Genomic DNA, 27,618 nt, shown 5'->3' on the forward strand with positions numbered 1-27,618 from the left:
TGGGGGCTAGGGGAAGGGTGTCCATTATACTATTATTTCTCCTTTTTAAATATGTTTGAAGTGACCTCTTTAGAAAGTTTTCTAAAAAAAAAAGCAATGATGCCACCTCACGTCCATTAGGATGCTGCTATCAACAAAACCAGCGAGTAAGTGTTGGTGAGGATGTGGCAAACCTGGAATCCTTGCCAATGTTGGTAGGAATGTAAAATGGTGCAGCTGCTATGGGAAAAAAATTGAAAATAGAATTACCATGTGATCTGCCAATCCTACTTCTGGGTATATACCCAAAAGAACTGGAAGTAGGGTCTCGAAGAGAACTCCCATGTTCACTGTACTCCCACATTCATTACAGCATAACTCACAATTAACCAAAAGGTGGAAGCAATGCAAATGTCCCCTGATGGATGGATAAAATGTGTTATAAACACATAATGGAATATTATTCAGCCTTAAAAAGAAAGGAAATTTCCATGCATGTTACAATAGGGATGAACTTTGAGAACATTATGCTAAGTGAAAGAAGCCAGACACAAAAAGACAAATACAGAGACAGAAAATAGAATGGTAGTTGCTAGGAGTTGGGGGAGAGAGGGATGGGGAGCTATTGTTCAGAGTACAGAGTTTTGGTTTTGCAAGATGAAAAGAATTAAGAGTTCTGCAGGTTGGTTGCACAACAATAAAAATGTAGTTAATACCACTGAACTGTACACTTTAAAATGGTTAAGATAGTAAATTTTACATGTATTCTACCAAAATTTAAAAAGAAAGTCATGGCAGCTATATGCCTCTCCACATAGCAGAAGCTCCGGTAACAGTGATGACACACTGAAAATCAAACATCAGGTGAATGCCTGGCCATTAAAAAACTCCAGAAAATCAGACCAATTGCTACTTAAGTTCTTATATAAACCTAAACAACATAAATCACTTTAAAACTTCTTCAACCTGTAATGTAACCATTACTATAATTGCAGAAGCTGACACACATTTTTTGATAAAGGGTCAGACAGTAATATTTTAGGCTTTGAAGGCTAAGAGGCAAAATTAAGGATATCATGCAGGAATTTATAAGAAAAAATTTTTTCCATAAATTTGTATCAGTGAAATAAAAAAATAGAAGATAACTGGGTACAATTTTATGATACGGGTCTACCTATGAGAAGAATGGAATTCTTTACACACGGATAACATTTTGCTTACTTGAGGTTCCAAGTTAGTGTTTCTGTATCATCAAAGTTGATTACAAAGGTTCATTTATTAGTGCTGAGCTGTAATGAGAATTTACCTATTTCATTTATCTAAAATAAACATGGCAAAGTATAGTCAGGGCCAATATGGCCTTGTTCTAGTAACTATCCACCTCTCCAGCAGATACAAATGGCTAATCCTCAAGGACATATCTTGAAAGAAAAGAGTGAAGCTCTCTCTCTGAAGTGCTATAGCATATAAACTTTCCTCCACAGGAACTGAAGAGGAGCTAGGGTTTAAAATGATATCTACCTTTATTAGATAAAGGTGAAAGGAAGGCATCTTGCATCTGTGGTCCATGGGATGAGGCTGTGTCTATTTCATGATGCGTGGGGCCAATGTTGCCAAGCCAGCTCCGACTTCGTTGGACATTAGAGATGCCAGCGTCTATCTCAAGGTTCAAAAAAGGGTCAGCTGACTGGGATGTTAACAGCTGCTCTCCCACTGCAAGGTAGATCCAAAAACAAAGAAAAAAATGGGAATCAAAGGTGCACACACTGCCATTTCCAATTCAGTTCTTTCAGCTTCTCTTCCCTCACCAACCCCAAATACTAAAAGTTCAGAGCTAATTACTGTCCCTACACTGCATCATCCATCCACTGAACCAGGGATGTGGGACTGTAACAGAATGGACTGACTATATAACGCCACCCAGCAGTCATCTTATATCATCATGTATCTTACTAGAACTAGGCAAAACTTCATTCTGTTCATTCATCTTTAAATGATTTTCCTTGGTTTTAACATGACATGAAGTTTCCAAATGCCATCATAAAGGTTTTTGTTTGAATTTTCATAAGTGATAATAATTACAACAGTCTTCTTTAAAAGACCTGAACTAAAAAACTTTTTTCTTTTATCAAAATACAGTTTCACTTTGTCCTCTCCTAATTTAGAAGATGGCCCAAGCTCTCAAGATGCATTTTTACCATTTCTCTGGAATGAGTCCTGTCAGATAAGTCACAATTTAGCTTATTTTGAGGTCTGTGATTAATAAGTCCTTCCTACAAAAAACAAATGTGGGAGCTTCTATGTTCAGTCAATGCTCAACCTGCTGATCATCTGATACAACAATTGGTTGGATTCATAAATTAGACTTAAAGGTCATAAGACCTAGAGACATATGTTCTACTTTATTTACATCCTGAGTCAAATGGTGGATGTTCCAAGTGATGCACAAAAAGTTAGCTTTTATCTGTTCTGACCTTGGAATGAAAAGACTTCCTTGAATATCAACTAACAGCAAAATGTCTACATATTTGGAGCAAAATACAATCCTCCCTGTACAAGGAACACAAAGCCTACATTACCTGTTCGGTATTTTCCATTTTTGAAAGGAGAACTGAGAGAAGAAGCTGGGATGATGGGAAGTGGCCACAGGAAATCTTTGTGGAGTCCCTTCAGGGCTAACACAAAGTTGTCTACTCGGGCAGCTCGGGTACGTTCCTTGCATAGCCAACTAATTAGTTCAAAGCCCAGCTGGGCTGCAAAGCAGCCGAGATCCTTTAGCCGAACTTCTTCTAAGAGACGCCGGGCATGTCTCCAGAGCATCATATCAATATACATGTTCTCAGCACAGTCACTGTCTTTGCTCCATCTGTAAGTGGGAACACAAGAAAGCTACAGAACAATCTTCACCGGAGGACTTCAAATACTTTTATGAAGTAACACTGAAAACGCTGACAAGGAGGTAAGACATCTAAGATCTAATTCTGATTGAAGCTAAAGTATTAGGGCTTCTCCATGTGATACCACAATCTATTAAACAATACCTCGATCATAGTAGCCTCTTAAAACATATTTGTATAATGAAAATATAGAATAGGAAAGAACAGGAGACTAAGTCAAACCACGAAGAGGATGGTAGCTGGATAAAGGAAAGAAAGGGAGCAAAAAAATGCTGTATTTGGAAAGACCAATGAAAAGAGGGAAGATCAGATCAAAGGAACTAACGAGAGAGAAGCACAGTGAAATGAAGTCTCTTAATGTGAGTTTTACAGACACATCAAAACGGATTTTTAAAAATTAACTGCTAAATATAGTCTATTGTCCTTTATTCACATGAACTGACATGGTATAACTGGTCTGGTCACTGGGTGACGGGGTGCTTTCAGCAAGAGGCAGTATTGGAGCAGGACTGCCTAGATTCAGATCTTGGCTCTGCCACACATTAGTTGTACAAACATAAAGCAAATTTATTTTTCTGGGCCTCTGTTTTTCACCTGTGTAATGTGGAACAGTATCTACCCAGATGGAGCTGTTGTAAGGACTGAAAGACCTACACATGGAAATGCTTAGAACCATGCCTAGCACATAGTGAGTGCTTAGTATATATTAGCCAGCACTTTTAAATTCAGGGGCATGGCTGAGAAGCTACTGTTTGCCTGGCAATTGTTTACAATCCTCCATGGTTGCATTTAACTTGTTTATAGTCCATGACTGTGTGTGTTTGTGTGTGTGTGTGTGCACACTGGGAATGGGGCTGTATTAATGGCTGTGATAAGAAAAAGCAGTAAAACATCACAATAAAAAATGTTCAATAAGCTCTCACTATGTGTCAGGCACTGTAGTAAGAATACACACAGAACCAAATAACACAGGAAGGAATACAAGGACCTCACAAAACGGAGGAAATTCTATTTTATAATGTTCAGTATGAGTTCATAGTTACCTCTCAGGAGAAATAACCCATCTACGTGTAATGTAGGTTTCAGCCTCCAGGATACACTTCTTTTTGGCTTCCACTGTTTAATGACTTCTCCACTCAAAAGAGTCACAGGAGAGTCAAGTACATGAGAACTAAATTTTACTTTTTGTCAAGAGGTATAGTTGGAAAGAAGGGTAAAACTGCTGACTGTAAGAAGGCTTTTGTTTTGTTTTGTTTTGTTTTTTTTGCGGTACGCGGGCCTCTCACTGTCGTGGCCTCTCCCGTTGCGGAGCACAGGCTCCGGACGTGCAGGCTCAGCGGCCACGGCTCACGGGCCTAGCCGCTCCACGGCATGTGGGATCTTCCCGGACCGGGGCACGAACCCGTGTCCCCTGCATCGGCAGGCGGACTCTCAACCACTGCGCCACCAGGGAAGCCCTGTAAGAAGGCTTTTGAATTATCTGCAGATTTATCTGTCTTCCTTTTTATTCTGGTCCTCTATTATCAGAGGTAATTTACAGTTAGTGGCATTCAGCATGGGCAAACCGAGATCTACTCCAGTACAAAGGGCAGAAACTGTACAAAGAATAAAGAAGTGAACTTTGGAGAAGGAAAAAAGGGAAGCCTTTTGGGAATGTAAAAAGGAATTGCAATTGGATCAAATAGTTGTTTTCCCAAGATGCAATTCTACAAATACCCTGAAATGCAATGTGTCGCAGAATGCCCTAAAACCAGTAACAGCTCTTCATTCTTTTACCTTTTTCCAGAAGGGCCAGACGGCATACTTAGTGTTTTCTGTAAGCTGAATTTACTAGCAGGTACATTTTCAGCTGACTGGGATAAACTGATGCTTCGATTCCTGAAGAACTCAAATCCACCACTTGAACTGGGTTCCTATGATTACACACCGTACAGTTAGAGGAAGATGCCACGTGGGTGTAATGGCCTAGAGAAGCTGTGCAATTCTGCAACTAACCTGAGCTGTAGGTGTGGATGGAGGTGTCTCAGATTCTCCAGAGCCAATGGCTTTAAGAAATCGAATCATGTGTCGACACAGGTCCCACTTGCTTTGTTCCAGGGCTGTGTTGAACAGAAGGGTGGCATGCTGCCTACTTACTGCTGGTACTTCCATGTTCTAGAAAAACAACCAAGGAAGACAAGAATTCCTTTTATACAACAAATGACTTGGGAAGATATAAGCAATTCTTTATATCCACGGTTCCCTAAACCCAGAGAAGTAATGCAGCTACAACAATGGGAATAGTTTAACAGTAAAATTAAAAGAAGCATTAAAAAGTACCATACAAGGAAAAGTGAGGCAAATACTCTGCTGGTGTAATATAATTTATGATTTCTTGAACTCCCATTATTGCCAGATATCTTACATAAACCTTACATATTCTTTCATTTCTCCTAGTGACTCTCAAAATATGTATTTCATTCTCATTTTACAGATGAGAAAACTGAGTTAAATAACTGTTAAAGATCAACAGAAAAGAATATAAATTTGTCTCCCTGACTCCAAAAAAGCTCAGGTCTATTTCCTGCGACAGAGAGTTTTCTGAAAATGTGACTAAAAAAAACCTTTGCTTTAGGCAATAGTATGTAGTCTTGCTACACAAAGAGCATTCTCTGTAATTTTTTCACAAATTTAAACTTGCTGCTTGCCTTGGCCTTCATGGAAAGGTGCCTAACAGGCAAGTTCAACTGTAATTATTATCTGCCAATCCACAGCAACTTAGGAATTCAGATCAAGTTTCTAATTCCATTGCTTGGGAGATCACTGAAAGTCTAAGGAGTGACCTAAAACAAAACACAGCTGCATTTATTGTTTGTTTTTATGACTGTGTGGCCTTTTAAGAATACCCAAGGAATCACAGAATCTCGGGGCCACTTAGCTTCTGCCTGAATATCCCCTCTGGTTTCAATCAGTTGCCATGAAGCAAATAAACTGACAGGAAAACTGCTTCAGGCAGAATTTCAAACAAGGTCTATGGTTAGCTTCTTTAATCAATGAAAACAACTCTGCAGTAATTTTAAAGAACTTTTAAATGTAACCTATCAAATTCACATCAGACTAATAGGAAAGCAAACTATCAAGCCCTTTTGTCAAATGTATAATGAAACAAATTTTCAGGAGTCTCAAAGAACCCATTATTTTGAGAAAAATTGTGTAATTACTGCGGCAGGTTTGGATCTTCCCTGCGTGCTATGGGGAGCCTAACGTAAGGTACTCTGTTGTAACCCACATTCTAATCAGAGTCCCCTCAGCAATTCCACACTATAAGGAAAGAGATTATTGTGGAGAGCTCAGACAAACCCACTGATATTCAAAATAATTCTTTATTATTATGTTTCTTACATATTTCAATAATCTTATGTAATATGTGCATATCATTATATGTACTATGATATATAATATGTATATACATATATGTATACATACACTTCTTCAGTATTACTCAAAATAATACTGTAAACTCATTAATTTGTTTTAGGCCTATTTATGGACAAACAGGATTAAAAAAACACAACCCTGCAATGTTACTTTATGATAGTAAAGAAATTTTCTGCCATCATATGGTAAGACTGAGTTCTTCAAAAGGAAAGATAAAAACTGAACAGAGGAGGAGAAGGGGAAGATGGCGAAGAATAAGACACAGAGATCACCTTCTTCCCCACAGATACATCAGAAATACATCTACACGTGGAACAACTCCTACAGAGCACCTACTGAACACTGGCAGAAGACCTCAGACCTCCCAAAAGGCAAGAAACTCCCCCACGTACCTGGGTAGGGCAAAAGAAAAAAGAAAAAACAGAGGCAAAAGAATAGGGACGGGACCTGCACCAGTGGGAGGGAGCTGTGAAGGAGGAAAGGTTTCCACACACTAGGAAGCCCCTTCGCGGGTGGAGACTGCGGGTGGCAAAGTGGGAAGCTTTGGAGCCACGGAGGAGAGCACAGCAACAGGGGTGTGGAGGGCAAAGTGGAGCGATTCCCGCACAGAGGATCGGTGCCGACCCGCACTCACCAGCCTGAGAGGATTGTCTGCTCACCCGCCAGGACGGGCGGGGCTGTGAGCTGAGGATTGTCTGCTCACCCGCCAGGACGGGCGGGGCTGTGAGCTGAGGCTCGGGCTTCGGAGGTCGGATCCCAGGGAGAGGACTGGGGTTGGCAGCGTGAACACAGCCTGAAGGGGGCTAGTGCGCCACGGCTAGCCGGGAGGGAGTCCGGGAAAAAGTCTGGGGCTGCCAAAGAGGAAAAAAATTTTTTCTTCCCTCTGTTTCCTGGTGTGCGAGGAGAGGGGATTAAGAGCGCTGCTTAAAGGAGCTCCAGAGACGGGCACGAGCCACGGCTATCAGCCCAGACCGCAGAGATGGGCATGAGACACTAAGGCAGCTGCTGCCGCCACCAAGAAGCCCGTGTGCGAGCACAGGTCACTCTCCACGCCCCCTTCCGGGGAGCCTGTGCAGCCCGCCACTGCCAGGGTCCCGGGAAACAGGGAAAACTCCCCCGGGAGAACGCACAGCGCGCCTCAGGCTGGTGCAACGTCACGCCGACCTTTGCCACCGCAGGTTCGCCCTGCACTCTGTGCCCCTCCCTCCCCCCCTCCCCCGGCCTGAGTGAGCCAGAGCCCCCGAAGCAGCTGCTTCTTTAACCCCGTCCTGTCTGAGCGAAGAACAGACGCCCTCCGGTGACCAACACGCAGAGGCGGGTCCAAATCCAAAGTTGAGCCCCGGGAGCTGTGCGAACAAAGAAGAGAAAGGGAAATCTCTCCCAGCAGCTTCAGGGGCAGCAGATTAAATCTCCACAGTCAACGTGATGTACCCTGCATCAGTGGAATACCTGAATAGACAACGAATCATCCCAAATTGAGGAGGTGGACTTTGAGAGCAAGATATATTATTTTTTCCCCTTCTCCTCTTTTTGTGAGTGTGTATGTGTATGCTTCTGTGTGAGATTTTGTCTGTATAGCTTGGCTTTCACCATTTGTCCTAGGGTTCTGTCTGCCCGTTTTTTTTGTTTTCTACTTAAAAAAATTATTTTTCTTAATAATTATTTTTTATTTTAATAACATTTATTTTATCTCACTTTATTTTATTTTATCCTCTTTCTTTCTTTCTTTCTTTCTACTTTTTCTCCCTTTTATTCTGAGCCGTGTGGATGAAAGGCTCTTGGTGCTGCAGCCAGGAGTCAGTGCTGTGCCTCTGAGGTGGGAGAGCCAACTTCATGACACTGGTCCACAAGAGACCTCCCAGCTCCATGTAATATCAAACGGCGAAAATCTCCCAGAAATCTCCATCTCAACCCCAACACCCAGCTTCACTCAACGACCAGCAAGCTACAGTGCTGGATACCCTATGCCAAACAACTAGCAAGACAGGAACACAACCCCACCCATTAGCAGAGAGGCTGCCTAAAATCATAATAAGGCCACAGACACCCCAAAACACACCACCAGACGTGGACCTGCCCACCAGAAAGACAAGATCCAGCCTCATCCACCAGAACACAGGCACTAGTCCCCTCCACCAGGAAACCTACACAACCCACTGAACCAACTTTAGCCACTGGGGACAGACACCAAAAACAATGGGAACTACGAACCTGCAGCCTGCAAAAAGATCCTAAACACACTAAGATAAGCAAACTGAGAAGACAGAAGAACACACAGCAGATGAAGGAGCAAGATAAAAACCCACCAGACCTAACAAATGAAGACGAAACAGGCAGTCTACCTGAAAAAGAATTCAGAATAATGATAGTAAAGATGATCCAAAATCTTGGAAAGAGAATAGAGAAAATGCAAGAAACATTCAACAACGACCTCGAAGAACTAAAGAGGAAACAAGCAACGATGAACAACACAATAAATGAAATTAAAAATGCTCTAGAAGGGATCAATAGCAGAATAACTGAGGCAGAAGAACGGATAAGTGACCTGGAAGATAAAATAGTGGAAATAACTACTGCAGAGCAGAATAAAGAAAAAAGAATGAAAAGAACTGAGGACAGTCTCAGAGACCTCTGGGACAACATTAAATGAACCAACATTCGAATTATAGGGGTCCCAGAAGAAGAGAAAAAGGGACTGAGAAAATATTTGAAGAGATTATAGTTGAAAACTTCCCTAATATGGGAAAGGAAATTGTTAATCAAGTCCGGGAAGCACAGAGAGTCCCATACAGGATAAATCCAAGGAGAAACATGCCAAGACACATATTAATCAAACTGTCAAAAATTAAATACAAAGAAAACATATTAAAAGCAGCAAGGGAAAAACAACAAATAACACACAAGGGAATCCCCATAAGGTTAACAGCTGATCTTTCAGCAGAAACTCTGCAAGCAAGAAGGGACTGTCAGGACATATTTAAAGCGATGAAGGAGAAAAACCTACAACCAAGATTACTCTACCCAGCAAGGATCTCATTCAGATTTGATGGAGAAATTAAAACCTTTACAGACAAGCAAAAGCTGAGAGAGTTCAGCACCACCAAACCAGCTTTACAACAAATGCTAAAGGAACTTCTCTAGGCAAGAAACACAAGAGAAGGAAAAGACCTACAATAACAAACCCAAAACAATTAAGAAAATGGGAATAGGAACATACATATCGATAATTACCTTAAATGTAAATGGATTAAATGCTCCCACCAACAGACACAGACTGGCTGAATGCATACAAAAACAAGACCCATATATATGCTGTCTACAAGAGACCCACTTCAGACGTAGGGACACATACAGACTGAAAAGTGAGGGGATGGAAAAAGATATTCCATGCAAGTGGAAACCAAAAGAAAGCTGGAGTAGCAATTCTCATATCAGACAAAATAGACTTGAAAATAAAGACTATTGCAAGAGACAAATAAGGACACTACATAATGACCAAGAGATCGATCCAAGAAGAAGATATAACAATTGTAAATGTTTATGCACCCAACATAGGAGCACCTCAATACATAAGGCAAATACTAACAGCCATAAAAGGGGAAATCGACAGTAACACATTCATAGTACGGGACTTTAACACCCCACTTTCACCAATGGACAGATCATCCAAAATGAAAATAAATAAGGAAACACAAGCTTTAAATGATACATTAAACAAGATGGACTTAATTGATATTTATAGGACATTCCATCCAAAAACAACAGAATACACATTTTTCTCAAGTGCTCATGGAACATTCTCCAGGATAGATCATATCTTGGGGCACAAATCAAGCCTTGGTAAATTTAAGAAAATTGAAATTGTATCAAGTACCTTTTCCGACCACAACGCCATGAGACTAGATATCAATTACAGGAAAAGATCTGTAAAAAATACAAACACATGGAGGCTAAATAATACACTACTTAAGAACGAAGTGATCACTGAAGAAATCAAAGAGGAAATCAAAAAATACCTAGAAACAAATGACAACGGAGACACGACGACCCAAAACCTATGGGATGCAGCAAAAGCAGTCCTAAGAGGGAAGTTTATAGCAATACAATCCTACCTTAAGAAACAGGAAACATCTCAAATAAACAACCTAACCTTGCACCTAAAGCAATTAGAGAAAGAAGAACAAAAAAACCCCAAAGTTGGGCTTCCCTCTTGGTGCAGTGGTTGGGAGTCCGCCTGCTGACGCAGGGGACACGGGTTCATGCCCCAGTCCGGGAAGATCCCACATGCCACGGAGCGGCTGGGCCCTTGAGCCATGGCCACTGAGCCTGTGCATTCGGAGCCTGTCCTCCGCAGCGGGAGAGGCCACAGCAGTGACAGGCCCGCATACCGGAAAAAAAAAAAAGAACAGAAAACATGACTGTAATAGTTCTTTAAACACAATCACAGTGCCAACACAGGACATTTGCCTTCCTTTTCCTCTAGGTTTACGCTCAACAATTCTTATACCTTTGTAAGAAGAGAATTGTTACCTGTAAAATAATAAGGTACGAGGCAGCAGTATCCAAATCCTGAGCCATCAAACATTCCTCAAACAAGTCCTTGGGGTTTCCAACAGCTGCAAAAAGGTAATTCCACAGGGCATATTCAGTCTTCCTGGCACAATGAACAACTGTCTGCAGGAAGAGTGGGAACTCGGTGATAAATTTTGCCACAGTGGGAAGCAGAGGGTCGGGAATGGGCTCCCGTGAGGTAGCTTCTTCTTCCAGCACTTCATGGAGCATGAGCTCCAGCACGTGAGGAAAGTAAGGTAACGCGGCACAGGACTGGGCTAAGAGCAAGGCTTGTTCCCCAAGGTTCCTCACCAGCAGCTGACGTAGAATGTGGTGGAGGTAGATCTGAGAGGTTCTCTCCACAACACAGAAAGGGAAGAGCACCTCCAGCTGTTCCCTAGCACTGTTCCGAGTATACAAGGAATCATACAGTACAGTGTCATTGACAGCACCAAGGACTAATGCATCTTCAAACAGAACAGCCAGGGGGTAGATATTTATGTGGAAAGGCAGCATGATCCGCTGGGACAAGAAGGAATGGGGCTTACGGTGATCCCTAGGGAAGAGAGGGAGCCAGACTTTCATCCCTGAACCTCCACAGCTCAGCCAGAGGGCCTCCAAAAGGTGACGCTTTTGTTTATTTGCTCGACACGTGGTCCAGACATTTTCAACAGACTGGGCTAGTACAACAGGAGGACAGAATGGCAGCTGGAGAAGGAGAGACAGAAATCAGTTTTTCCCCTATTAAATTTGCAGATTCCTAAGTTTTCCTAGGTACTAGTTTCCCAAATCTTTCAAAATGACAGTATAAATTTTGGGGAAAATTAGGGGAATTTATTTAGAGTCAGAGTTAATAACAGTACCCTGACTTTCAAAGTATGTGTATTTAAATCTAAAAATACCCCAAAGAACACCCCCCCACCCCAAGGAACTTCACCAATTTATCCTGTTTTCCCATTAAAATTTGTAAATAATAATGCCTAAGCAGTAACATCCGGCATACAGAGCATTTTATTATCATTTTAGGATCTCATCTTCCACTCTTCACAAACAGTCTTGTACCCAGAGGCTTAAGACTTATTTTATGTATTTACTCACTTTCCTAATCACAAGATAATACTCTCCTCTTAAATTCTTTTATTCCTTCATCCTCCTCCCATACATTCTTAACGTTTTAAATGACTTGCACTTTACTCACAAGTTTCCTTTGGTTAGTGTTACTGTCCTTCTCCCGGATCTGAGGGCCTGATCTGTCCCTCTGCATCATGATGAGCTGTCCTGCAAGATTTAGCATAATGCTCTCTGCATCACGAGCCTGAAAGAAAAATAAATTGTATTTATAAAAATTAATAGGTATGTTTTCAGCATTTCCCCCGCCAATGCATAAGGTTTACAGTTTAAGCAAACAACAATATTGAGTGTGTACTATGTACAGTCATTCTGCTAGGCTCTGTGGAAGTACAACGAGCTGTCTGGCTAGGGTAGAACAAGCTTAACACAATGTAATTAATGAACAATGCAAGTGAACATAAAATTGAGGGCAGAGCTGAATTATCCTGGAAAAACTAAAAGACCTTCAGAAGTTCATAAAAATGAGACATCGCTTCAGTGACCTGGCCGGCACAGCTAGACAGGGCTTAAAGGATGAGGTGGGACTTGAAAGGTGAGGTTAACCTACACGGGTGGGAGAAAAAGCGTTGGTACTTTAGTTGAAGAATGCAATATAAATGACACAGAGGTAGGATAAAATAGTTCTACTGGGAAAGTGAGAACAATCTGGCTAAATTAGGGATGTTATGAGAAAAAATGCTGATGGTAACAGACCTTCAAAGAGGGCTTGGAAAGTCAGGTAAAAATATAGCAGGAAAAAAGCCACCATGTATGGTCCTTGAATAAGGGAGTTATTAAAAATTCTGAGTTATTCAGGATGGATTACTGAGGAGAGGAAGATATCATGGGTGGTGACTTCAAGAATGAAGGAAATAGTCTGCCTTTTTATTAAGGAAAATTTCAATCAAACCCCAAAGTAGAGAACCTAGTATAATGATTTTCACTGAACCCTATCACCCAGCTTCAAGTTTCAGGAGCACTGTTTTAAAATGAATCTCAGACATCAAGTCATTTTCACTTGTAAAGAGGAAAAAGCATTTTGATTAAAACAAAACAAAACAAAAACTTACTTATATTCTAGACATGAAGGGTAGGAAAAGAAAGCTGAATCAAAGATGATTTCAGGGAACTGAATCTTGGCGAGATGCTAGAGAAGTTGCAGTTGTCACTGATACAAGTTAGGAGGAGAAAATAGTTTAGGGAAGGGAAACTGAAGAGTTTCCTTCTATTGCCCATTTTAAATTAGAAAGAATCTTAAGACTTTCAAGTAAAAACGTTGTGAGAGATGACTTAACTGGAGATGAATACCAGAATCATAACCATAAAGGCAAACCTGGTAAGCTGAAGGAAACAGATGAGTTTTCTGAGGCAAAGTATATGGGAGGCAAAAGAGCAGAGGGCCACTGTCTAAGCTTTTGAAGGCAAGAAGAGAAATCAAGCATGATGTCACAGACCAGAGAAGGAAAGAGTTTTAAGAAGGAAAGGATGATTATTCAGAAGACATGGATTATGTCCCAGCTTTGACTCTTGCTGGCTGGATGAATTTAAGCTGCCGATATCATTTAGGGTTTGGTAAAGAAAACAACGTCACCCTATGTATTCTACTTGCAAAAAATATTCAGATACATGAAATGCTCTTTTGCACTGCTCTAAGACACAAGGGATTGTGTATAAAGAAATGGCAAAAGGGTACAGAATACTCACAGGCTTTGTTATTCTTTTTTGCTTTAGATCATATCCAGGTAGGTAGTAAGCATGATATGAACTGCTGTTAATTTACAAAGTAGGAATTTAAAAAATAACCCTACAAAATCTCCAAGCAACTGTCACAAAACTCAAGAATTTTATTTGGAAAGAAATCTTCATTTCCCCACTTAGCACATAATGACATGAAAACTAAAAATTGAACATCTGTCCTAACACACGAGAAAAAGCAAATAACTTGGAGGTAAGAGAAGGAAAAATGGAATTTAAAAGCTATGTGGGAATTATAAGCGCTAGAGAGTAGAGGAAAATGAATATGCAATGCCAAGAATCAAACAATATGACTGCTTGGGGACTGGCATAGGGACAAACTCCTCAAACACTTCAAAAGACCTAAAAAGCATTTACTGAAGTTCACTAAAATCTGATTAATGTTCATAATGACCACTTTTAAGTTTTAAGATGGTAAATTCACCACTACATTTTATACTACTTCATTTTTTAAAAAAGCAAAATTCTTTTTTTTCCTTCAGCTCTACATGCAGTCAACATTTTCTACTGATAATATTACAATACGTAAGAACCGGTGACCACGACAGCCCTCTCAGGCAACTTTAATGAACTTTTCAGAAACTGACTGTAACATACAAGCAGGGACTACATGTATCCTCAAAATCCTATATTTGAAGGAACCCAACATACCATCTCTTACCCTGAAAAATCCCTGGTAGATAATTTTCATTGGAAGCTTCAGAGACAAGGTGCTCACCTCTCTCCTGAGTGAAGGCCACCTTACTGTTGAACAGTTCTTACTGCTAGTTTTTTGTTGTTAAATCAAGACTTGCTTTGCTTTAAATCTTGGTCTTCCCTCTGTGCAAGATGTAATCAGTCTATTTCCTATTGTATTTCAACTTACTTCTTAATGTGCTCTTTACCAAGTTAAGTATCTCCTCTTTGTAAAGGGCCCTCTTAAAATGGGGCACCCAGTATTACTGATGCCACTGATTGCCTAATAGTAGTATCTAGGATATACAAGGAGTCCTTTTTTTTCTAATATGACAACTTCAAACATGATCAAAAGTATGTAAAATGTACAACAAACAGCGCCCCCTTATTCCCATCATCCAGATTCACAACTATCAAGGTTTGCTCCACCTATCCCTCTTTTCTTTCTACTTATTTTGCCAAAGCATTTTAAAAGATACCATGCCATTTTACCCCTATACATTTAATAGGCATCTCTAAAATATATGGATATTTGCTTATATAATCACAACGCCAATATCACATCTAAATGTAATAAAACTTACAACTATTCCTTAGTTCACATTTAAATACTGCAAATTGTTTCAACAGTGTCTTTTTATATATAGCCTATTTGAATCAAGATACAAATGAACTTACGCATGCATTTTGTTGTTATAGCTCGAAAGTCTTATTTAGAAGAATCTTTTCTTTTTTCCCCCACATTATTGACCTGCAGCTTTCCTATAAAATATTATTAAACTAAACCTCTTTCCCTGTATTTTCTGTGAATAGAAGATGACTCTAGAAGCTTGATTCAGATCAGGCTCAATGTTTTTGCTAGTAATTCTTCACGTGAACTTCAGGTTGCTTCACCCCAGGAAGCATGCCACATCTGGTTCTCCCACTTTTAGTGATGCTAAAATTGATTAATAAGGCTTGGGCATGACAACTTGATACCTTCATTGTAAACTTCCCATCAACCTTTCATTGGTTTCATCCAACGATCACTGCCTGAATCACTCATTTCTTCACGGGCTGCAAAATCGTGATTCTTAAATTCTTACATTCCTTCCATATCTTTTAGCTAGAGTTCTTCTGTAAAAGATAACTTCCCCTTATCAACTAGGACTATCTTGTTACATGAAATAGAGTTTGCAGAGAAAAATGGGACCTGTATTTTACAGGCACTCAGTGGAAGTGCCTTAATAGGAAGTAAAAGACAGACTGGGCAGACAGGGATGACAAATAAATCCACACAGAACTTTCCTTTGAAAATGGGTTCCACATTGACATGAAGTTTGGAAACCAGTGGTATAATGGAAGGCGGCTTGGAATAGAAAGTTATAATACCTGGGTCCTGGTGACACTGCTACCTACACAGCTACTTTAACCAGAAGCTATGGGATTATCCCTTCTCTTTGTTCATAATTAACTAATCATGGAGTCCTCTATATGTCATATTCCTTCCACTTCTTTCCATCTTCTTTTCCCTACCCAACTTTGGGCCACAGACACCATTCACCTAGATCATTACAATGGCCTTTCAGCTGCTCTCCCTACATCCAGTTGTGTCCCACTCTGTTTCATTTTCCTCCTTTGTAATGTTTTCTCTAACATTATAAAGCTTAGATCTAATAACATCCAGCTTAAAACACTTTAGACTTTAAGACAAACTCCAAAGTCCGTATTATCAATAAGACTCTCATCCTCTCATACTCTATGTTCCAGTCACTCTGAAATTTCTTCCAATTCCCTGAAGGTGTCATGTTCTCTCTTATCTATGGGCCTTTGAATACCGTTCCCTCTGCCTGAAATTCCCCTTCTTTACTTAGATAACTGCCACTTGTTCTTCAGGTTTCAATTTAAATGATCTAGAAATCTTCTGTGATTGCTTAGACTACTCCAGGTTTTTGTTATACACAGTAAGCCATATTACTTTTTGGTATACACATCACAATTGTAATTAATTATGTATGTAATTATTTCTTTATAGTATGAGCAGAAACCATGTTTGTTTAGTTTGCCACTGTAACCCAGCAGCTTCATGCAAGGCAAATTCTAGACATTTAGTATGTATTTGCTGAACAATTAATAGTTCCTAAAATCAAATTAAAACACAAAAAACTGAAATGAAAACTCTAAAGAGCTCTGATAACAGAATGGTACCTGCTGTGGCATTTTCAAGGTGATTCCATTCTCTGTACTCACTGATGTCAGAGTGACAGATACTACCAGGAAAGGGTGGGGAATGTAGCGTGACATGGAGACTTCCTGAAGAACTTGAATACCAGCAGTATTTGGACTGCAAAAAAGAGAAAGAAACCCATACACCTCAACAACAATGCTAATGAGGTTTTTTCCTTTTCCACTACTAATAGTATGAGATTTTATGTTTATGGGCCCAAATGCCTTCTACCTATCATTTTCTCCTCCCCAAGTATCCTTTAAACAGCAGACCAACAAGGTTGTGGCACCCAAGAACACATCTGGAAATGAGGGAGGGGAAAAAAAGGGAGTAAGATGTAGAAAGGAAGAAATAAACTGGGAAGAAGCTATAGGAATAGCTTAGTCAGTTGAGAAATGGTTGAGAAAGACATGCGTTCCGAGGCTAGTAGATTTGTTAATTTTTATTTTTATATTACTCCTCAATTATAAGCTACTTCAGCAAATATGCACTTCATAGCTGTTTAAAAAAAGAAACAAAAACCATTTGAGAACAAAATAAAACTCAAGAAGAATGGTCTAAATGCCGCAAGCCAGCCAGATGCCAAGAATATAGGCAACACGCAGCTCCAACAGGTCTGACAGTTTTTCCTTTCCCAGACTACAGCCATCTAGCTCAGTTAAAATATTAATGAGTCTTCTAAGGTCATGCTTCCTAAGGCCTTAAAGCTGTAAACTCCTACAAATTTCCTCAAGTTTCTAGAACACCAGGATAGTTAGTAACCACTTGTTTTCAAGATTGTGAAAAAAAAATTAGTATTTAAAGCTTTACCCCATCCCGAACTAGATTTTTCTCAAATGAGTCCAGTAAGATTAGCTGAAGAACTTGGTACAGGCTCTTTAATTATTTTGGTAGCTAAAAAATAACTACTATATGAATATCACTAATTAAAATTCCTTGCTTTTTTAACTCCTAAAACAAAGGAAACTAAATATAAAATTAGAATAACTGTTTTGAGAAATAAAAACTACAGAGGAAACATGATAAATAGGAGCAAAAAGTGACCTGTCATACATTATATACTTACCCATCAGATTTCCTTTCAATACTGTAAAGGCATATTGAACAGTCTGCTCTAAATACTATTACCATGTCCCGGAAGACACTAAGCAGTAATGTTTCTGCTTGTGTTTTGGTGACATGAGCAAAAGCATTGTCCAGATTTGACGTTCTCAAGTATACTCTGAGCTATAGAAAACAAAAATAAAGAAAACTGTAAAAACAAGATACCTACCATGGATGACTAAATACCTTAGACATGCTGTTTTATTATCTACTGATTTTTTCAAGTAAGAGGAGTTAAAGACTAATCTGAGCATTAATAAAAAATGGATGTTTATATTTTGACAGGGTAGGCTCATTCTACAAATAACTAAAAGATGAAGTGATCAAAACTGTGATGTACTATTATGAGATACTCCTTTTAGACCTGCGCATTTAGACCTGATACAGGGAGATCAGTAGTTTCTCAAAAAATAAATATAGAAATAAGTAAGTTAATAAATCTCTAAGGACAGCTATCTTTATAAACTTCTCAACTTTTAACTATTTTTTATTATTTACAAACTTTATAGAGAATGTCTAATGGCTAAAATCCTTAGAAAAAGTTATCACAGAAATCCTGATTATCCCTTTAAATTTTTAAGTAACCTGAAATGAAAATCCCATTTGTTAAAAATGCCAAATTCTTGATTAAAAAGTAAAACGTTTTGTTCATTTTCAATAGGTTATTTTTATATAAAAACCAAACTGTGCTTAATATCTTTAAAATGTAAAAATCTTGTTATTTCTGAGAAAACAAAAACATACCTCCTCTTGATGATCACTTATGTTATAGCATGCAAGGACAATAAAATCATTCCACCAGGCTAAGCCACCTGTCACAATCATATTTTGCTCCTTAAAACAAAATATAAAAAACATATTTACATTTATTCCTGCCAGTAACAGACTTGTAAAATATTCCTAATCAGACAATGAAAGCTCTAATTATTTCTGCTCTACTCTCTTCCCGCCCCCCTCAACAATAAGTATTACTCTAGGGCCTTTATTAATAATGATTCACATCCTACTTTGAAAGAAAGAATATTTCTGTAAGACATAAAATACATCATTCAAAATAACTGGGTACCATGTAGCATCATTATTCCACATTCAACAGACCTTGGTTTAAATTCTGGGTTTATCATTTATCAGCTGCTTGACTCTGAATCCTAGTTTCTCTTTTATAAAATGGTGAGTAACAATAGTGCTCTCATTGGGTTGTTATGAAGAACAATGAGATAACATATGTGGAAGTGCCTGGTACACGGTAGGCACCTATTAAATGTTAACTTCCTTCTTTTCCTCCTATTTGATTCTTGCAAAATCCAACTGCATATGTTTGTATGCTACCCAAATATTTATGTCATATACAGACAAGCAGGAAATGATCTCAAATTTTGTGGAGATTTATTCCGATCATATCTGATGAACTCTACCTGGAATGTAAGAGTAAATCCTCAAGTTACAGGATTATAGTGTCTGATCTTAACAAGAATTAAAAACAAACCAACTATCTCAATACAAAATCTTTTATCAAATATCAAGTACTTTATCAGAACTGACCCTTAGTATAATCCAGTATCACTTTTTAATATTTGATTTTACTTTTTAATAAGTAAACAGTGGTTTACTTTATACTTATTTCATATTGTAGTTCTCTCATACTTTGAGAAATAGGTTTTTAATTTCAAAAAGACTAACCTGGGTAATGTTTCCAAAAAGCTTCCATTTTTTGGTGAGTAAAGAGTAATGTGCAAAACCAAACTTGCCAACCACAGCAATATTCTGTCCAAGCTTATCAATAGCTGAAAACTGATTAAAAAAAAAAAATTAAGAGCTCTTCCTTGAGTTTTTTAATTAGGCGTAAAGAGCTGAGGATTATGTCAGGCAAGCAGACTATTAATAAACATTTGCTAAGAGAATTAAATGTACAATGCTAAATTCAAAAATCTTAACATTTATACATGTTACATTTGACCAAATTATAGAGTTACACTAACAATGTACAAGGAAGCAAGTACTGAAATTTTACTTTTATCAGTGCACCCACTGAAAGGCTCAATTCCCAGAATACCTCTTGCAGCAAATGCTATCCAATGAAAGTTAACACCAACAAAGTAACAAATAACTCACCCGTATAGGCCAATTGCTCTCTAGATAGGTGCTGGAAATCTATAGAAAATAACACATCAGTTTGGTAAGACTTCTGAAATATATTTTAAAGTAAAGCACGTAAAAGCATTAACATCATGAGATTAATTTTCTTGTAATGTTTAACGTGTTCCCAAATAGGGCTTCCCTGGTGGCGCAGTGGTTAAGAATCTGCCTGCCAATTCAGGGGACACGGGTTTGAGCCCTGGTCTGGGAAGATCCCACATGCCGCGGAACAACTAAGCCTGTGCGCCACAACTACTGAACCTGTGCTCTAGAGCCTGCGAGCCACAACTACTGAGCCCACGTGCTGCAATTACTGAAGACCACGCGCCTAGAGCCCGTGCTCCACAACAAGAGAAGTCACCGCAATGAGAAGCCTGCCTACCGCAACAAAGAGTAGCCCCCACTCACTGCAACTAGAGAAAGCCCGCACGCAGCAACGAAGACCCAACACAGCCAAAAATAAAATAAATTGTTTTTTAAAAAGTGCTCCCAAATAATGAGTATTACACTAGCAGCCAATATTTCACAACTCCTGTCTTAACCATTTCATTATATGTTTCTAGACATCAGGCTTTCCTCTTTTTTCTCTACACTGTTTTTATTTGATTTAAATTAAATATTGAACACTCAATAAATACAGAATGACAAAAGATATTTAGAGAAGCATCTACTAAGGCAGCCAAGAATTGTGTAGGTGGAACAGTTTGGGTCCGCTGATATGAACCATCCCAAAAAACCCTTATCTAATAAAATCAGAGCCTCAGCAAGAGTTTTGTTTATGTTTTTTTAGTAGAAATCTCTTTTATTATTTTTACATTTTCTAATAAAAAAGCAATGCATGCTTATAAAATTTAAACAGTATAAAAGTACACAAAATACAAAGTGAAATTCTTCTGTTATATCATTGCTATCTCTAAACAAACAGCCATATATATATAAAAGTGTGTATAAGCTACTGCTTTTTACTGGGGCGTTCAACTTATTCACCTACAAGTACTTTTAATATATTACAGATATTAACTCTTTATCTGCAACATAAGCAATAAATATATCTTTCCATGTCGTCTGTCTTACATCTTTGTACACAGTGTCTTTGTGTCACTCTGAGAATTTTAAACTTAAAAAATCCTCTGTGAGGTATCAATGTAGCTTAAGTCTAGCTTTACTGAGACTGTGATCTATTAGCCTGCTGAGTAAATAGTTTTCATGAGCACATGGTGAATGCAATGGGAAAATTAACAGAACAACAGAATAAAGGAAATATCTTCTGTTCCTGGAATAAGAGAACCTTCAATTTAATTTAGTTTCCGTTTACTCAAAGAAAAATGATTACATATTTAAAAAGAGAAAGTCAAATTAAAAAGCCAAGTAAATGCAATCAAATCCAATAAGATTCTTTGTGTAATGTGAAGACAAAGCAAAAATCAAGTGAAAACATCTGTATTAACCTTGATAAAATTTATTTATAAAACTATTTTTGTTAGACTTCACTTATTATCCAGTAAGTCAACCTAAAATCTAAGTAAATTAACAGCTTTTAGTACATTAGGAAGTTCTTAACCCCAGTGCTGGTTTGTGGAAGCCTACCTTACAGAATTAAAAATAACTGTGTCAGGATAGATACGCTTGAAGAATGCTTAACTTGTATCTTAACAGATATGCTGTACTATTCAGGCCAACCAGTAAAATTTACTATCATGGGTGGAATTAGTTCAGAATAATGATAATCTGAGGTAATGATCAGGTGGCGAAGTAAAATTTGAAAGTAGTTTTGTAGGACACTGTAAGTGAAATTCTTTTTTTGGATGAAGAAAATAAAAATAGTCACTTGAAGAAGGATGTTCCTGGAGCACAACTGAGCTAGCCATCCATGACACTAAACACCCCGCCCCCGACTTTCCCCAAACCTTAGTGTTTCATAAGTATTTGTGAGATGTGTGGGCAGGTAAAGTGGGAAGTGAGATCTCACTGCCAAAGTGGACTCCAACATGAAGAGTTTCTAATCATGGGAACCAAGGTTAACTTATCATACGATCACATTCTGATGACTATCTCTAGGAGAAAACAAATTCTTTTACCCTCCAAAAGTATATGAGATGCCACAAATGGTTTACTTTCAAAACTTAAAATGAAGCTTTATTTCTCATATGGTTTTGTGTCTTGAAGATGCTATGAAATAAGAACAAAAACTTGGTTTTGCCCCAGGAGATGTATATGTTACCTGAACTTTGAGTTCCACTCCTAATACTGAGAACAGGAAATGGCAGAAGTAAGAAAAGAGGTGGCTAATGAATAATGAAGAAACTCAGGTTAGGAATGCATAGTCAGGGCACAAAAGTCATGTCATACCACTGGGAAACTCAGTGCTAAGGTACAGAATCTCTACTCTGAACATCTTAGGATTTTTCAGTCTCTTGGAGAACCTAAATCTACCTTTTTTCCCTTGAAGTCATTCTGCTAAAACCATGTCTCCTACCTAGCCTACTTTCTTCTGTAACTGGTGAGACTGTGAGGGCCATCACCCTAGGAGATATGATCTGTGCCAAATACCCAGAACATTTGATACACGTTGTAGGAATGAGAGCAAATCATTTATAAATGAAATAGCCTTTACAATCCTCTTTGTTGACCTCTCTAACATAGTGCCTGATACATTACCCTGCTTCCGACAAGTATGTATTTGTGTTATTTTTGTTAAAGGAGAAAACATGGTTAACACAGAATCTTCTGACCAGGAAACTAACGAGTGTAAGGTAGAAGGCTTAAACAAACAAAAAAAATCCAGTAGTCTAGATGAGGAACAGACAGAGCAGAATTAGTTGGAGCTCATGTGATGAACTCTAAGCTGTACAAGAAGCATACAAAGTATAAACCACACAAACAAAGCCATTGTGATGGAGGATGCGGGCACTTATCCTAGACAAGAGAATATGTTGAAGGGGGAATTAAACAGGCACCCACATTTCTTCAGGGAATACTTACTAATGGCTAAAATGTCTGGAAGTTAAAAGCATTAACATTATATGGACACTGTAAACCACACTACCAAACGAACACCACCACAATGCTGCACTGACTCTTGTGGCTGGAGTGCCAGCAAACAAAGCATAGGGCAACTGCAAGTAAAAAGAATGTCAAATAGGCACATTCTCAGTTTTAGATCAAGGTCAGCAGTATATTATATGCTTCAACATTTAGTACCTAGGTTTTAAAACAGGTTTGATTATTACTTTAATTTATATCATGGTAAGGATAGAGTCTGCCACTATTCTGCTGTGTGACCTTGGGCAAGTCACCTAACTTCCCTGAGCCTCAATTTCCTCATGTATAAAACCTAGTTGGACTACATGATTGCTAAGGTCCTTCCAGCTCTAAAAATTCTATGAGTCCATTATAACTTAATTTGGGGGGAGTACAACTCTAGCATTATTTTTATTAGTTTTAAGGAAACTGAAAAAATTACGTAAAGCTAGACTTAAACAAGTTTATCTTTCTAAATATTTTAGATACCTAAAGAACAGGATGACAGAAGAATCTTGCTAGTATCTACTTTGCCTGAAGTTGTAAAATCAGTGTTATATGCTTCTAATATGGGATACTTTATAGATGGCTATGAATCACAGAATCACTGAATTTTTGAGCTGGAAGGAAATTCAATTTTTGTTATTGCCTGATGGATTTTTGAGTTCCAGACCTACCTTCTTTGATCCTCTGCTCTACTTGGCTCTCTGGCAACACAGACCTGGCTAGGCAGAACTGGCATTGATGCTAGGTCAGTGTAGAATGAATAGTTCAAAGTATGGGGAAATGAAAATAGCAGAGAAATGGCTATAGGAGAGAAGGGAGCAGTGGAAAATTTTAGTCAAGGAAGTAGCTGATGCAGTTTTATTTAATAACTGTTACTAATTATAAAATGGTATGCACATTGTTTTGATTTTATGAATTTCTTAATGTAAGTTAAATACATTTTCTTTTAGTGTATACCACATGTCAATGTAGGAGATATTCCTCCTTCAATTTTTCACACAATGACCATTCTTATGTCTCTCATTATCTCCTCTCAAAGTCAACCGAAAATAACATGGGAGCTGAAGTAAGCTAGTAAGGTAAAAGTACAGAATGTAGAAGTAAGACAAAGAATTGTGGAAATAGAAAATGACTAAAAGAAACTAATCCAAGAGTAGGCTCTGATGTACCTAAGACACTCTGGCATGAAAAGTGGGAAGAAAACACTCAGGACTTTGAAATGTGTGTGAAAGTTTCTTTCAAGAAACTTCAATTTACTGATTTACCCAAATTAATTTTATTTGGTATCGAAACTCAGAATTAATTTCTATATTAAATGTCAATGTATCAGAATTACTAAAAGAAACTGCTAATTTAATAATAATCTGGTACAAGATTGAGTAATAATAAAATTATTAACACTAAGGTTCTAGACTAATCAGAAGTCTGCAATTTGGGTCCAAAGTCAGGCAATTAACCTCAATGTGTCCCCATTAGGACTACAAGGTCAGCTGCACAAGGTACTAATCAATATTGTCACTTTTCATTAAATTACTACACTTTAGCCTATGCAAATCCAGAGCTAAATTTATACCAAAAATAGGCTGGAAGTAAAATAAACAGTCTTGCACAATAAGAGGACAAAGCATAAACTTCTAGTTTTTTTTAACTATTCACTTACTAATGGACTTAAAGCAGGTGGGCATACAATCTACATCAGGTGGAAAGAAAGGAGAAGACAAGAGGACAAGAGCACAGAACAGCAGAAGAGAGACATGACAGTCAAAAAGTTTACAAAGTTTCTCAGTTTTCTAAAGCAACAAATGAAATACTTAAATATGTGCTTCAGGGTGCTATCTTACCAAGGACTAAGTCCACAGTCAACAGCATCTGAAGACTTACCTGCACTACATGCCAATGCCGATGACCAAGTAAAGTGCTTAAACTCTGAGACTCTAAACTGCCATCTGCAAACGGGCTCTTTTCCTGACTGGGCTTATGATCAGAGTGTGCCGAAGTACTCCTGGGATTCTGGGTTTGTGAGGCCTCTCCACAGTTCAAGTACAAACGATCTTCTCCCTGAAGCAACACTTGCTCTTGGTTACTCTAGATGAGGGAAAAAGGAAGCAGAGGGGAGGGAAGCAAATAAAAACAAGTTAGTATAAGGTAGGGGAAAGTAAGTAATACATTAATTTACTTTTATTGTTGGAAATGTACCACACATCTCAATGCTGATTTTCCTCACAGAGGACAAGACTACCTAATAATCTCACACACTGTTATATTTAACAGACAACATTTTAATGATTACTTCCCAGTGTAAATAAAATCTTTCTTAAAGTCTGTTTTATCATACAGATTCCAAAACATGCCCAGGGCAGTGCTATGAGAGATTTTCCACCTGAAAACTGAATAAGACTATTCAATGTCTACAGTTTACAAACTAGTTTCATATAAGATACCTCATGAATGGTAGTAAGAAAACATGTCTGGTCAAACTGTTTGTGTGTATACGCTCATCCGTGTGCCCACATGGTAAGAAGAGGGAGTGGATTACGAACCGGGATAACTGGATACAGGAGGACCTTTTAAATCATGGGGAGGAGGAAGAGTAGCCTACATCTGTGGTCCTGGTTCAGAACAATTCAATAATTGCTTGGTGACAGCCTGGTTAGTACCAAGGAGTGTACCAGGTTCTGAGGATGTTTAGACAAAAATATAGTTTCAACTCTCTGTGATTATGCCCTGGTTTTTAATTAAAGGCGAGTGTTTTCAAATGTGGGCAGATTATTCACTCACTCTTTAAATTAGATCAGCACTCCAGCCACTCACCTTCCCATTGTAGTCCAAATGTTGTCTTGATATAAAACTCGGAGTGCTTTTAAATTATTTATTTGGGATGTGCGAGCAGAGGAGAAATCCTCTACTCTTGTTTTTCTTATTATTCAGCCCTAGTAATGAGGTCTGAGATCCAGGGTATTTTCATTCTTCCTCAATGTGTTATAAATTTTAATTAGAAATTGGTTGCACCAAATATTTAAAAACCCATTGGTGGTAGATACTAAGATATGCACCCCCATCATATAACATATCACTGTTACTATATATCAACAATATATCATATTAATATCTTATTTCAGACTGATAAAACATGAGTTTATGTTATAATTTGGGGCAGTGTTTCCCAAAGCAGGATTCTAGGCTTATTTTCTTCTAGGCATTCCTTAAAAATTCATAGTTAAATAAGCTTGGGAAACAATGCTTTTTATATACCAACTCCTGGACTTTCATGATGCACATCAGCATATTAAAGACTCGAGTCCTATGTTAAAGAAATCTCTACAGCTTTGTTTAACTCCTTTATTCCACACTTAAAAGACAACAGAAATTCTTCTTGTCCTACGTAATTGCTCTTGATATTTCTCACAAGTAGTGCCTGGTGGAACATACTTTGAGAAATGCTATTCAGACAAAGACTAAATTTTATTCAGGTTACTCAAATGAATCTGTAAACACTGCTTTTCCTCAAATTGCTTGTGATCCTATTAAAAAAAGAAAAAAAAAGCATGGGACTCCCCCGGCGGTCCAGTGGTTAAGACTCCACGCTCCCACTGCAGGGGGCGCAGGTTCAATTCCTAGTTGGGGAACTAAGATCCTGCATGCCACAAGGCCAAAAAAAAGCAAAACCTGCTCAGAAATAAAATTGTCATAAGAAAGAGTCATATTCAAATATGAAAGCCACTAAAAAAAACTAACGGAGTTTTAATTAAATAAACTTACCATACAAGGGTTTACGGTGAGTGCACTCTTGAGAAACTGAAACAGTAGAATGCTAGGCTGTTTAACTATGCTCTTGGAGTCAGACTCATTTTCAGTATTTTGAGAACCAAATCCACTGATTACCCATAGGTGATAGCCTTCGGCACCCCAGCTCTTGGAGAGAGGAGGGGGAAAGAAGAAGGGGGTCAGGGAAAGAAAATCAAAGCAATAAAAAGTTTGTTATTCTTTCCCGGTTTGAAATATTCAAATTCTGAAATAACCAACAACAGCATTATTAATGACTTCTGAAGGCTGGAGAAACCATGACAAACAACACAGACAAGAATTATACCTACATCTACTACATCTTAGATCTCCAGTAGAAACCATCACTGCTCTCCACTTAGAAGAGTGAAAACACTACACACCAATCTTAGCTCCAAAACCTAAGAAATGCCTACTGCTCTCTGTAACTTCGCCATTAATTTAACTGCCTCTCAAATACAAAGAAATTCCTTACAGAGAGAAGACCCATGTTACATAGCTGAAGCTTTACAAAGAAGCACCCAAACAGATGCAGTTTTGTACAGAACAAAGAACACTGGATTGGAGGCTATGAGACTAGGGTTTTGCACTCCAGCTTGGCTACCATTTTGTTGTACAACCTTGGCCAAGCTGTTTGGTTTCTTGGGGTATAAGTTTCTTCCTCTGTAAAATGAGAGGGTTCAAATAAATTCTCCAGGCCCAGTTCATTTTAATATTCTATTAACGAGATTCCATGAGAGTTAAAAAAAAAAAATTTTTTTTTAACATTAGTAATTCCCAATCTGCAAGGCCAAGAAAATACTAATGCGGGGAGAAGAGGTCCATGAATTGTTCCAAAATTTCAGAAGTTGAATAGAACTTTTGCTTTCCCATGAAAAGTTTTGGTTGCATAAGTTAACTAAAATGCTTAGATTCTTAGTTGTGATTAAAATATTAACTTAGTGAGGCAGGTAACACTGGTTGCTGCATGGCATTCAT

At 38.3% G+C, this 27,618-nt stretch overlaps 1 protein-coding gene across 3 annotated transcripts in view; it reads right to left on the minus strand.

Annotated features, from left to right (window-relative positions):
- Nucleotides 1-27,618, minus strand: part of RIC1 (RIC1 homolog, RAB6A GEF complex partner 1) — a 139,615-nt gene that overhangs the window by 10,282 nt on the left and 101,715 nt on the right. For all 3 annotated transcript variants that reach the window (XM_079927118.1, XM_079927117.1, XM_079927116.1), the window contains exons 11-23: nt 26,617-26,769; nt 24,739-24,942; nt 19,807-19,845; nt 19,375-19,485; nt 18,439-18,528; nt 17,657-17,817; nt 16,572-16,707; nt 12,043-12,159; nt 10,824-11,552; nt 4,872-5,030; nt 4,653-4,789; nt 2,559-2,845; nt 1,501-1,692 (exon numbers count right to left, since the gene is read on the minus strand). In XM_079927118.1, the coding sequence (XP_079783244.1) occupies nt 1,501-1,692; nt 2,559-2,845; nt 4,653-4,789; nt 4,872-5,030; nt 10,824-11,552; nt 12,043-12,159; nt 16,572-16,707; nt 17,657-17,817; nt 18,439-18,528; nt 19,375-19,485; nt 19,807-19,845; nt 24,739-24,942; nt 26,617-26,769 (2,515 nt within the window). The remainder of the gene's footprint in view (nt 1-1,500; nt 1,693-2,558; nt 2,846-4,652; nt 4,790-4,871; nt 5,031-10,823; nt 11,553-12,042; nt 12,160-16,571; nt 16,708-17,656; nt 17,818-18,438; nt 18,529-19,374; nt 19,486-19,806; nt 19,846-24,738; nt 24,943-26,616; nt 26,770-27,618) is intronic.

This window comes from Stenella coeruleoalba (assembly GCF_951394435.1).
Source record: "Stenella coeruleoalba genome assembly, chromosome: 7".
Taxonomy (NCBI): Eukaryota; Metazoa; Chordata; class Mammalia; order Artiodactyla; family Delphinidae; genus Stenella; species Stenella coeruleoalba.